This window comes from Apteryx mantelli, chromosome 27, assembly GCF_036417845.1.
Source record: "Apteryx mantelli isolate bAptMan1 chromosome 27, bAptMan1.hap1, whole genome shotgun sequence".
NCBI classification, from domain to species: Eukaryota; Metazoa; Chordata; class Aves; order Apterygiformes; family Apterygidae; genus Apteryx; species Apteryx mantelli.
This window is the reverse complement of record NC_090004.1, coordinates 6485001-6496794: the sequence shown is the minus strand read 5'-3', so window position 1 is coordinate 6496794 and position 11794 is coordinate 6485001. Positions and strand designations below refer to the sequence as shown.

Sequence of the window (11794 nt, the reverse complement as noted above, 5' to 3'; positions counted from 1 at the left end):
GGCACGACAACAGGGCCGGGCGTGCGTGCCAGCCCGCCGCGTGCAGCTTCGCTTCCTCTTGGCCACGTGGGGCCAAGGTGCCCCAGCTGGACTTTGCTCACCGCCGCTGCCGCGGCTCCCTCCCTCCGCGTGCGTGCGAGAGAGGCCACGGCGCTTTTGGAGCAGAGGGAGACGGGGCCGGATGGGGCCAGGTGTCGGGCGGTCCAGGGACACGCTGGGGGAGCTTGACGGAGCGGAAAATGCCAGCGTCAGGGAACTTAGTGAGCTGTGACCCCGCCGAGCCGGTCCCCCTCGGCGTCCCGCCGCGAGCAGCGCTGGCCGGGCTCAGCACGCCAAACCACGCAGGAGGAGGGCGAGGGGGACTCGAAGGCACCGCAGCGACGCCGTTGCTCCAGCCTGCTGTGCACAAGTCCTTATCCACCTGCCACAGTGAGCCAGGGGGCTGCAGCGGGGCCGGGAAGGGGCTGGTACGGCCAGCTCCAGGGACTGGAGCCCTGCTGAGGAGCCCGGAGCAGCCCGGCCAGGGGTGTGGGCACATGATGGGGCAGCAAAACTCCAGCACAGGAACAGGCTGCGGCACTATTTGGGGTCAGGGTAAGACCTTGCAGTGCAGATCCTCCCCCCGGCAGGAGGCCGTCATCCCGGGAGGCAGCGCTGCCTGGCAGGAGCGCAAGGACGTGGAGAACAGCGACCGGGGGTGACCAGGGGACTTCGTGTGCACTGAGGGTCTTGGAAAATGCGTGACTCACCCTGGATTCCTGTCCATCCTGTCATGGAGAAAGATTGTGTGTTTGGAGACTGCCGGACTCCAGGCTGGACTCAGTTCCTTCCTGAGGCACTCACGAGCCCGCCGGCCCTTCCCTGAACCGCGTCCGCGCTCTGCCCAAGACCGCGCTAGCAGGAAAAGGCCCTTCGGAGAGCACTGGCCGAGAAGCCAGGCTGGGATCCTAGCGGGTCTCCTGCAAGGGTCTTGTTTGGGTTAGGGGTCCCCAGAACCCCCCAGGGTCCTGTATGCCTCTGGACGTGCAGCGGCGCCTTGCTCAGCTCCTGCCCCAGCTCTTGCGGCGGCCTGCGGAGCCGAGCCCTTCCTGGCTGCCGGGCGGCATCTTCGAGGAATCCTTTGGCAATGCCTGGGAAACACTAACTGCAGGCCAGAAAGAGGCACCAAGCGCCAGGGCCGCCTGCCCTGCCGAGCGTGCGGGAACCCCGCCGCCAGCGCCGGGATCCGGCCCCGCAGAGCCGAGCTGGCCCCTGGCCAGAGCCCGCAGCGCAGCCGAGCACCGCGGCCGGGCGCAACGGCCCCTCTCGCCAGGTCGGGAGCACCCGGCTGCACCGGGGAAACGGGGCCAACTCCGCTGACGCTGGCTGACTGCCCCAGGCTGCAGCGGGACGTCCCCGTCTCGCTCGCATGCAGGGGAGAGCCCGGTGCCACGGCCGGGATGCTCCGAGAGGGGCGGCAGGCAGCACCCCTCTCCTCCCAGCACCGCTTCCCGCAGCGGGAAAGCCAGGCGTGGGCAGCAATCCTGCGTGGGAGTGGGGCACCGGGAGCTGCCCGCTCGCCGTGACACAGGGCCACACTTGCTCTAAGGTCACCTTTGGCCTCGGCACCTCCAGCTGCGGCCGGCGCGAGCGCGGGGAGCCTGCGTCAGCGGTGGTGCCACCGGGCGGGAGGGCGGCAGCGCCGGGACGTTTCCCGAAGGGGCAGGGACCGGAGCAGGCAGGAAGGCAGAGCGGGAGCTGCCGCCGCAGCGGCTTCGGGCTCCGCGGGAGGAGAAGGCACCGCGCTGCGGGGAGCGCTGCGACCCCCCCCCCCCCCGCCGCGCCCCGCGCCCCCTCGCCGCCGCCTGCGGCCGCCGGTTCGCGGCTGCCCCCCGGCACCTCCCTGCACACCCCCCCCCCGCCCCCGGCCGGGGCGAGGCCCCGGAGGCCGGCGCGGATATAAGGAGCGGCGGGGCCGGAGGAGGGGCTCGGCGGCGGCAGGCGCGGAGCGGCGCGGAGCGCACGGCGGGGCTGCAGGTAGGCTGGCAGGGTCCCGGTCCCGGTCCCGGTCCCGGTCCCGGTCCCGGTCCCGGTCCCGGTCCCGGTCCCGGTCCCGGTCCCGGTGGAGAGTCCCGCCGGGGCTCGCTCCTCCATAGCCCTGGAGAGCAGGCGGTGCCGGGGAGGGGGGTCCTGCCCCGTGTATTCCCCCCTGCTCCCGGGTGCAGTGATCCTTTCCCACACTCCCGGGTCTGAAGCGTGCGGCTCCCCTTGGAGCCCTTTCCCCCCCCACTGTCCCAGGCTGAGACCTGGGAACTCATTGCACTGACCGCGGCGGCAGGGTAGTGCAGACGAGCAGGGCATGGCCGGGGAGGGGGGGGGGCGCCATGCCTGGGGTTGTGGCTGTGGGATGCATCCGCATGCCCCCCTGCCAGCCAGATAAGTCACCCACCCCTGCTCCCGGCTGCCTTCGGGGCTGCTGTCCTGCCGGGATCCCGCTTCAGGAGGGCGGTTTTTGAGGTCTGCGTGGGCCCCCTTGGCTGCACGGGGAGTTGGCACCCCAGGAAAAAGTTTCTCCCTGGGCACTGCTGTGTGATTTGTGGGTCCCCAGCATGTGGGGCGTCAGCTCGGGCACTGCTTGGGCACGTTTGTTAAAAACCAGATGGGAGCTGACAAATCTGAAGCTTTTAAGTGTCATGCAGACATGCAGGGAGAGGGGAGTGGGGCTGCCGCTGGGACGATGCTCGGACCCCTGCAAGTTAGGTGCCCTCGGGGGATTTGGGAACCCTACAAGCGGGGGCTGCTCTACAGGACCGTTGCACCTGTGTGACACCCGCTGCTGCTTCCCGGGGGCCTGACCATCCCGTGCCCAGCACTTCCGCTGCCCTTGCCCTGAGAAACGCCAAAGCCTGTGGTTAGGAAGCCTTGCCCAGCCCGCGCCCTGCTTGCTCCCTCTGTCCCTGCAGCGGCGGCAGGTCTGGGGACATTGCTGGCAGCATGCACGTGCTCTGGACCCTGCTCATCCCCTTGCTGATGGCAGAGGAGATGGTGGCTTCGCAGGCACGCTCGCGCCGGGAGCTGGCCCCGGGCTTGTACGAGCACGGGGTCTACGACGCCGGCGGGTCCTACTGCGAGCATGGAGACGTCTGCTGCAACGGCCGAAATGACGGCTGCACCGTGCCGTACCTCGACACCATCTGCTACTGCGACCTCTTCTGCAACCGCACCGTCTCCGACTGCTGCCCCGACTTCTGGGAGTACTGCCTGGGCATCCCGCCCCCCTTCCCCAAACCGCACGGTAAGGCGGCCCTGGCGGCGTCGGTGCGGGTAGAGGTCCCTGGAGCAGCCCCGCATCCCGGGGGAGCCAGGCTCCACGGGGCAGAAAGGCCGCAGGGTCTCCTCCAGCGGTGCGTACCTGCGACGCGGAGCAGGACCGGATGATGCTCGGTCCCGGCTTTGCCGGTCACGTCTGGGTCACACAGATGTTGGCCGTGACTTAACCCGCGCCGTGCTCAGGCGGGGAGGGGGCGAGCCGGCGGCGCTGGGCTCCCCCCGCCGCGCAGCACAAGGCTGCCTAAGAAATCTCCGCAGAGCAGAGCCGGCGCCCGGGTACAACTGGCCCCTTTATCCGCGTCCCTGTTCGGCCGCCCCGCGGTTAACCCTCCCCGCGCTGGGCTGCCCGCCGCGCTGCCCCCCGGCCCCGGGTGCCCCGGCTGGAAGGGGAGGCAGGGGCGGTGCGGAGGTCCGGGGGCGTTGAGCTGCAGCCGTGCACCTGCACGGTTTTAGGGGGTGTATTTCACTACCGGCCAAGCCAGGGAGGGGGGCGGCGATGCTGGCGGTGCAGCCGGCCGCTCACCGCGGCGCTCTGCTCTCTCCCGTCCAGGCTGCACCCGCGCCGGCCGCAACTACCCCAGCGGAGCCACGTACCGCGAGAACTGCAACCTGTGGTGAGTGCCTCCGCCGGCCCGGCGCCGGCGCGCTCCCCCGCCCCGGGGAAGGGCGAGCGGCGGGAGGCTTGCGAGCACCTGCCGAGGGGGCCGAGGCTGCCCGCAGCCGGCTCAGCGGCAGCGCAGGGCCCACGCTGGGTGGTGGGAGAGCGGTGCCAAAGGCCTTTGCTCTGACATATTCCGGTGTTTGGAGCACAGCCCCTGGGGCCTTGATCCGCTCCCAAGTTCCGGAGCATGTCTCCGTGGGAGCCGCTCGCTCTGTTGGGTTAGCAGGAGGCCGGGTCGGCTGCACGAGCCTCCCTCAGCTGCAGGCTATAGGCATTGGCCTGGAGCTGCCTGGGGGGGTTTTGGCCACGCTGGTCCAAGGCCAGCTTGCGCGAGCCTGCCGGGACATGCCTGCAGCTGGGAGCCTCCGCCGGGCAGCCAGCGTCCGGCCTCGCAGCCTCCTTTGATGCAAGCCGCGTGGCAGCGAGCGCCCTTTCTGCGCTGTGCGCCACTGTTTGCATTAGCGAGCAGCTTGGGGTTTATCTCGAAACTCGTTGCGGTGGTATTAATGGCATCTCCAAGATGGGCTCCAGGGAAAGCTGTGGGCACAGGAGGGGTGTGTGTAGAAAGGAGCAAACATACCTGTGGCTGGCTGGCTCGGAGCGATGCGGCAGATAAGGGAAATCAAACGCTCCGTCTGGGGGAGAGAGCTGGCTGCGCGCGGGCGCGTGTGCGTGTATGCGCGTGTGCGAGTGCACGTGTGTGTGCATCCCCAAGCAGCTGCTCGGGGCCGCGTGTGAAAAGCGAGGCCGTCCCCGCATAGCTGCACGGGGCGAGCCCACCCACGGCCCGTTCAACGGGCTGCCCGATGGACGCAGCCGGCACGGCGGCCCCGGGTGCAGGTGGCACCAGGTGCATCCAGCCCTGCCTGTCCCGAGCCCCGGTGCTCCTCTGGGACCGTGGCGTGGAGGCACGTGGGGTTGGAGCCGGTTCCCGAGCTCCGGGGGAAGGTCGTGGCCTCAAGAGTTGTGCACTTGGACGATGGGTCCCGGCTGCTGCCAAAGCATCTCTGCCCCCACCCCAGCGCTGGGCCTTTGGGGGCTGACGCTCTTCTGCCAAAATCTCTTCCCCCGCACTTGGAGCTTGGAGAGCTATTCCTAAACTGCCTCATCCGAGACCCTTGTCCCCGCCTGAGTCCCACAGGGCCTGGGCCAGCTGGAAGGGAGCAAATGCAAAGCCTGGGAGAAGCGGAAGGGCCTGGAGCTGGGGAGCAGGTCTGGGCTCCCCAGCCTGGCCTGCACCCCGGGCCGGTCCCGCGGGCCCCGGCGCCCGTCCCCGAGGAGTTAACAGCGCGAAGCCGGGTCAGCGGGGCCACGCTGCCTGCAGGCAGCCGCCGCGGGGAAGAAGGGCTCGCAAGCGTCTTACGGGCTTTTTCCATTGCCTCAGAGGCGCTCGGCCGCGGGGGGGGGGGGAAGAGCCGTGCGGGGCGGCGACGGGGCTCCCGGGGCTTGGCCGCACCGTGCAGGGGGAGATTTGCACCCTGCGCTTTGAGCCTGGCTTTGCAGCAATGTGTCCTCTGCAAGGTGGCCCGTGGTGGCAGCTGGGACACGGCGTGGGAACGTGGCCCCTGGCAGGGCGATGCCGGGAGCCAGGGTCTGGCCGGCTGCTCCCCCTGTACTGCCACCCTTTACTTGGGGGGGGGGGGGGCGTCTCTGGGGCACCGGGGCCAAGCACTGGGGCCAGTCCGGGTGCCGCCCTGCAGGGACGGGGTTCGGGGCTGGCCAGGGCCTGCTCCGGCCTCAGCACGGCGCCTTAAAAGGGAAGAGCCGGCCGGGAGCTCCCGCGGCGGGCAGGAGCAGGGCATGCCGAGCATTGCTCCGAGCTCGCCGAGCCCGGCGGGGGGGGGGGCACTGGCCCGGGACGGCAGCGCCTGCCGCTCCTGGGCCACCTCCAGTCCCCATCCCGTCCCTTGCAGGTCCCTAACACGAGCGCCCCAGAGCCCCCCGCCAAACCTGGGCGGATCATCCCGGTCAGGGATGACGGCCTGCTCCGAGTCCCCCTCCCTGGGCTCGGATCCAAGCCCTGCGCTGACATTTGCAGGCCTGGCTGGTTTTCAGCTTTTCAGCTTATTTTCTGTCCCATGCTCTGTCTGCCCTCGAGGCTCCTGCAGGGACCAGGGAGGGAACGGGTCCAAGCGGTGGAGGGCTGCCGGCAGCTCCCGGGGTGCCCAGGCCACGGTGCAGCGCCGGCTCCTCCATCGCTGGCCACGGGGCCCGGCTTTGGCACCAGCTTGGGGGGGTGACAGCACCCACCCGCAACCACCCCGGCCCCACTTGTGTCCCCCCAGCACCTGCAGCCCCGGCGGGCGGTGGGACTGTGAGGACCATGCCTGCCTCATGGACGCGGAGCTGATCGATGCCGTCAACGGCGGCAATTACGGGTAAGAGCCGCCGGCCGGGGCTGCGGCTGCGCCCAGCGCTGCCCGTCCTCGGTGCACGGCACGGGGGTCCCCGGGGCGTCTTTTGGGTGCCCCCTGACACCTGCTCCCGCCTCCCGTGCAGCTGGAGAGCTGCCAACTACAGCCACTTCTGGGGCATGACGCTGGACGAGGGGATCCGCTACCGCCTGGGCACCTTCAAGCCGCCCCCCACCGTCATGAACATGAACGAGCTGCACGTGAGTCCGCCCCCGCCGCGGCCCCTCGCGCGGAAGGGGAAACCGAGGCACGCCGTTGCCCCACCGGGTTTGAGCCTGCCTTTCCCGTGGCCTGGCCCAGCGCTCCGCCGTCCCCTCAGCTAATGGGGAACCGGCTCCGTGCCGGGCCGAGCAGCCGCGGTGCCGAGGCAGGGGCCGTGCCGTGGGGCCCACGGGATGCCCTGGGCGCTCAGAGACAGCAGCTCAGCAAATTCCCCCCTCGCAATCCCTGGCCTGTCGGTGGTTTTTTTCCCCCCCGCCCCTTTTCCTCCTTGCTCGTTTCCCATCGGAAAGCCGGGTCCCGGAGCTGCTGAGTCGGCAAAGCCGGCTCCGCTGACGCTTTGCTAGCAGGATGCCTCCACGGGGCCTGACCCTGCCGGGATGGGCAGCATCCCGGGGCGCCCGCGGGGTCCCTCGTGCAGGGGAGAGGTGGGAGCACCACGGGGAGCGGGAGAGGACAGTGCATCCCATTTGGGGGGGGGGTTCCAGCATCAGCTGGTGTCCCCATCCCACGCTGGGAAGCCGGAGCCCCCTGAGGCTGGGCAGCCCCCACAGATGCTCCCGGTGCAAGCCCGGCGCCGCCACTCCGGGAGGATCCCCCTCACCAAGGCTGCCGTGGCCTTGACACCCGGCGAGGTTTGGTTTATTTTAGAGCCGCTTCCTGAGCCGGGATAAGCGCCGTGGCGTAGCCGCGTCCTCCCCGGGGACGGCCGAGCTGCGCGCCGCCGGGGCGGGTGCGCGGTTTCCGCTCCGAGGGGAGACGCTGGGGCTGTGGCCGCGCAGCCCCGAGCCTGCCCCACGGCTCGGGTCGCAGCCCTCCGCCGTTGCAGATGTCCATGGACTCCAACGAGGTGCTGCCCCGCCACTTCGACGCAGCCTCTAAGTGGCCCGGGATGATCCACGAGCCCCTGGACCAAGGCAACTGCGCCGGCTCCTGGGCCTTTTCCACCGCAGGTGAGGGGCGATGGGATGGAGCGGCTGGAGGGAAGGATGCTCGGGGTGAGGGACCGAATCTCGTCCTGGCAGCCAGGGGCACCGCTGCTCCCCGCTGCCAAGCTCCTCCGTGGGAAGCGGGGCAGGATGGCGGGGAGCTTCCTAACCTCCGGGCTCGTTCCCAGCGGTGGCCTCGGACCGGATCTCCATCCACTCCATGGGGCACATGACGCCCGCCCTGTCGCCCCAAAACCTGCTCTCCTGCGACACCCGCAACCAGCAGGGCTGCAGCGGGGGCCGGCTGGACGGCGCCTGGTGGTACCTCCGCAGGAGAGGGTGAGTCCGCGCCGGGCCGGGATGCGGTGGGCAGAGGTTGCCCAGATGTTGGGGCTGGGAAAAAGTGGCTTGAGGCTGCAGTGGCCTGGGGAGAGCAAGGACCACTTGCACCAAGGGCAAGCACAGTCCGGAGGTGCCCCTTGCAGCCACCTTCTTGTCCCCCTGGGTGTCCCTTGGGGACCGAGGGCTCCCAGCCCAAGCAGGGACGGAGCCGGGGCCGGGCCATCCGTCCCCTCCGCCTGACGGCCTTGTGTCCTTGCTCAGGGTGGTGACGGACGAGTGCTACCCCTTCACCAGCCAGGAGAGCCAGCCGGCGGGGCAGCCCTGCATGATGCACAGCCGCTCCACGGGCCGCGGCAAGCGGCAGGCCACGGCGCGCTGCCCCAACCCGCGGGCCCACGCCAACGACATCTACCAGTCCACGCCCGCCTACCGCCTCTCCTCCGACGTGAGTGCCGGGGCCGGGACCCGCTGCGGGAGGGAGCCGGCGCGCGCGGGAATGCGAGCGTGGGCGAAGCAGAGGCCGTTCCGTGTCGGGAGCTGGAAGCGGCGGGGCTTGGCGTGGGGTGTTTTGGATTCCTCTTAAAAGCCGTGTTGGAAATGAAGCAGGGAAAAACCCGCTCAGCTCTGATGTTTGCCCGTGCCCCAGCAAGGACGCAGACCGGTGGCATTTCCCTCTGCGATGTGGCACCTCCATGACATTGTCACACGCTGGGAGACACCGGGTCACCCTTTTGGGTGCCAAAATGGCTTTTGCACATGGCTGCAGGGAGCTCTGTGCCGGGGCTGGGGGGGGTCCCGTGGCCCCCAATACCCCCTGACCACCTGCTCTGTGCTTGCAGGAGAAGGAGATCATGAAGGAGCTGATGGAGAACGGCCCGGTGCAAGGTAGGGAGCCGGGAGCACGTGGGTCCCCTCCTCAGCACCCCGAATCCAGGCGTGCTGGGGACCCCGGGGCACGCTGGCTGCGGGGGCCAGGCCCGGCGCGGGAGCCCTCATGCATGGCTGCATTTGCTGCTTAATATTTAACCGGGGCACCAGCAGCGCCGTGGCTCCGGCCCCGAGGCTGCCTGCGCCCTGCCATCGCCAGCGGCGCTCGCTGCTCATTAACTCCCGAGATCTCAGTTCCCTCTCAGGAGCTGACGGAGTTGCTTTTTTTAAAAAAATTCCCCTCCCTCGTGCGGCTGAATCCTGTCAAATCTCCTGGGGGAGAATCCTCCCAGGCGAAACCCCCCCAGTGTGTCCCCGCTGCGCCTGGCTCCTTTTCGGGGAGCTGAGCGTCCCGTCCCTTCCTGGGTGTGGGTCCCTGAACGTGGCCGGTCTCGCGCCCCGGCCGCCCGGTGACTCCGCTCCCCCTGGCCGCAGCCATCCTGGAGGTGCACGAGGATTTCTTCATGTACAAGAGCGGGATCTACCGGCACACACCAGTGGCTGAGAGGAAGGCACCGAAGCACCGCCAGCACGGGACCCACTCGGTCAAAATCACCGGGTACGTGGGGTAGGTGTGTGTGTGGGGGGGACGGGTGCTGCTCCACACTCCCCCCAGCACTCCAGGGAGCCCAGAGTCCTTCTCCCAGCTGGAGACGTTTCCTTCGGCGGAGGAAAGGCGTCCCCTTCCTGCCGGGCAGGGAGAGGAAGCGGAGGCGGAAGGAGGGTGCAGGGCTTGGCGGCTGCCCCGGCCTGCCTGCGCGCGGCTGTGCCCGAATACCGCGGGCAGCCACGGCCTCGGGGCGAGAGCCGGGAAAGGAGCAAGGCTGGACGCAGCACCCGGGTGCCACCGGCCCTGGGAGCAGCCCGCGTGCCCCATGCCTGCAGCTGGCCCCAGAGCCAGACCCCCCCCCCCCCGGGGTCCCCCCTGTGCCTTTCCTTGGGGTGCCCTGTGCCCGCAGCCCCCCCACTCACTGTCCTGCCCTTTCCTGCTGCAGGTGGGGAGAAGAGCACATGCCTGACGGCCAGACCCAGAAGTACTGGGTGAGTGCGGCTGGGTGTCATGAGTTTGCTGAGGCTCAGCCTGCCGGGCTGAACCGCAGGGGTGCAAGCGCTGCTTTAGCAACCCTTGGGCAGGGAGGGGGATTTGGTTGGGCCATGGGGCTCTGACCGGTGCCCGTTTCTTCCCCCCCCCCGCCGCAGACCGCGGCCAACTCCTGGGGCAAGGAGTGGGGCGAGAACGGCTACTTCCGCATCGCCCGCGGCGTCAACGAGTGCGAGGTGGAGACCTTCGTGGTGGGGGTGTGGGGCCGCGTCAGCGTGGAGGACATGAACCACCGCAAGTGAGCGCGTGGCGGGGCCCGGCTCCCCCCACCCCCACCGTGCTGCTCCCACGGACACCCCCCCCCCCCCCCGCCGGCACCGCAGCACGGCCTCGTCCCGCTCGGTGCCAGCGCGGGGGCATCCCGGCGCGGCCCCCGGCTTTGCTGACGCGGCGGCGGGGGTGCAGTGGCCCGTGCCCGCCGCTGCCACGACCCCTCTCCCCGCCTGCCCCCAGGCCCTTTTCCCCCCCCCCCCCCCCCGGCTTTGTGTGGGTCGGCGGCTCTTTCCCACTAATCCCGGTCTGGCTGAGCCGGACATTGTTGGGAGCCGCGCGGTGTTCAAAGGCGTCAGCTCCGCGCCACGCCTGGCCCTGACAGCTCCGCTGCCTTCGTCTAAACACCGAGCCGCCGGGGCCTTTCGTGCCCCCCCCAGGACCGGGGGGCCCGGCCGGGGGGGGGGGGGTCGTGTGCGCACCCCGGCACCCATCAGAGCGGGGCTGGGGGCCCTCCACACCGCTGCAAGGGGTTTCCCCCCCCCCCCACGGAGCACGGAGCTGGAATAAAACAACGCCGCGTGGTGCAGGGATGGGGGGGGGGTTATTGCAGGAGCCGCGGGGCCCAGCTTCCCCCTCCCCCCCCCCCCCGGGGAGGAGCGGGGCTGGGGCCGGGTCGGCGCGGCCCCCCCAGCGCCCCGGTTCCCACGGTCGCGGCGCGGCCCCGCTGCCGCCTGCTCCCTCCCCGCCGCGGGGCTCCGGCCGCGTAAGAGGGTTTGTTTGTTTTGTTTTGTTTTTGTATTTATTTTGCTTTTTATTATTTGTAAATAAACTCCTGGAAGCCTCCGTGCGCCCCGGGGGGGGAGGGGCGGCTGGAAGCGCCGCGGTTACGTGCTGGGGGGGGGGGGGGGGGGGACCGTCCTGCTGCGGGGGTGCCGTGAGCGTGGGTGAACCCGGGGGGGGGGGGGGAAGGTCGCCAGCCACTGTCTGTGTGTCCATCCGTCCCTCTGTCTGTCCGTGGTGCCTGCCACGGCTTGAGGAAGGTGGGTCGTGCTGCCTCCCCAATGGGCTTGTAGCCGAGTCAGGGTGCTGGGAGGGTGCTGGGTGTGTGTGTGTGTGTGTGTGCGTGTGTGTGTGTGCGTGTGTGTGCACGCGTGTGCGTGTGCATCTGCATCTGTGTGGGCGTGTGTGTGCATGTATGTGTGTGGGTGTGCATGTCTGTGCATGCATGCGTGTGTCTGTGCGTGTGCATGTGTTTGCGTGTGTGTGCATGCATGTGCATCTCTGTGGGTGTGTGTGTGTGTATGCATGTGTGTGTGCATCTGTGTGCACTTGCGTGTGTTTGCATGCATATGTGTGCGTGTGCATCTGTGTGGGCATGTGTGTGTGCATGTGTGCATCTGTGTGGGCATGTGTGAGTGTTCATGTGTGTGCATATGTGCATGTGCGTGCCCCGCTCGCCCCTGTGCCCCCGGAGGCCGAGGGTACCGTGTTGCACCCCGGGCCGCGTGGCACCGGCTCCCTGCCCTCCGCTGGGCCCGGGGAGGCCGCCGCGGGAGCGCTGGGCCCGGTGCTGGGCCCGCAGGCCGAGAGCGCCGAGGAGCTGCCGGAGCGAGCGCAGAAGAGGGTGACGGGGATGATGAAGGTGCCGGAGCAGCTCTCGCATGAGGAAGGTGGCGAG

General features: G+C 69.5%; 1 protein-coding gene across 2 annotated transcripts; it reads left to right on the top strand.

Moving 5' to 3' along the window:
- Positions 1-1972: 1972 nt before the first annotated feature.
- On the top strand, positions 1973-10357 carry TINAGL1 (tubulointerstitial nephritis antigen like 1). 2 transcript variants are annotated; one of them, XM_067311423.1, is made up of 12 exons: positions 1973-2016; positions 2943-3274; positions 3860-3923; positions 6256-6348; positions 6470-6584; positions 7433-7556; positions 7721-7871; positions 8136-8319; positions 8714-8759; positions 9237-9360; positions 9797-9842; positions 10002-10357. In XM_067311423.1, the coding sequence occupies exons 2-12, from the start codon at positions 2974-2976 to the stop codon at positions 10143-10145; spliced, it is 1392 nt and encodes a 463-aa protein (XP_067167524.1). In that variant the 5' UTR covers positions 1973-2016; positions 2943-2973; the 3' UTR covers positions 10146-10357. The 2 variants fall into 2 exon arrangements, with proteins under 2 accessions (XP_067167524.1, XP_067167523.1); XM_067311422.1 differs by having other exon boundaries at positions 9237-9369.
- Positions 10358-11794: the final 1437 nt, after the last annotated feature.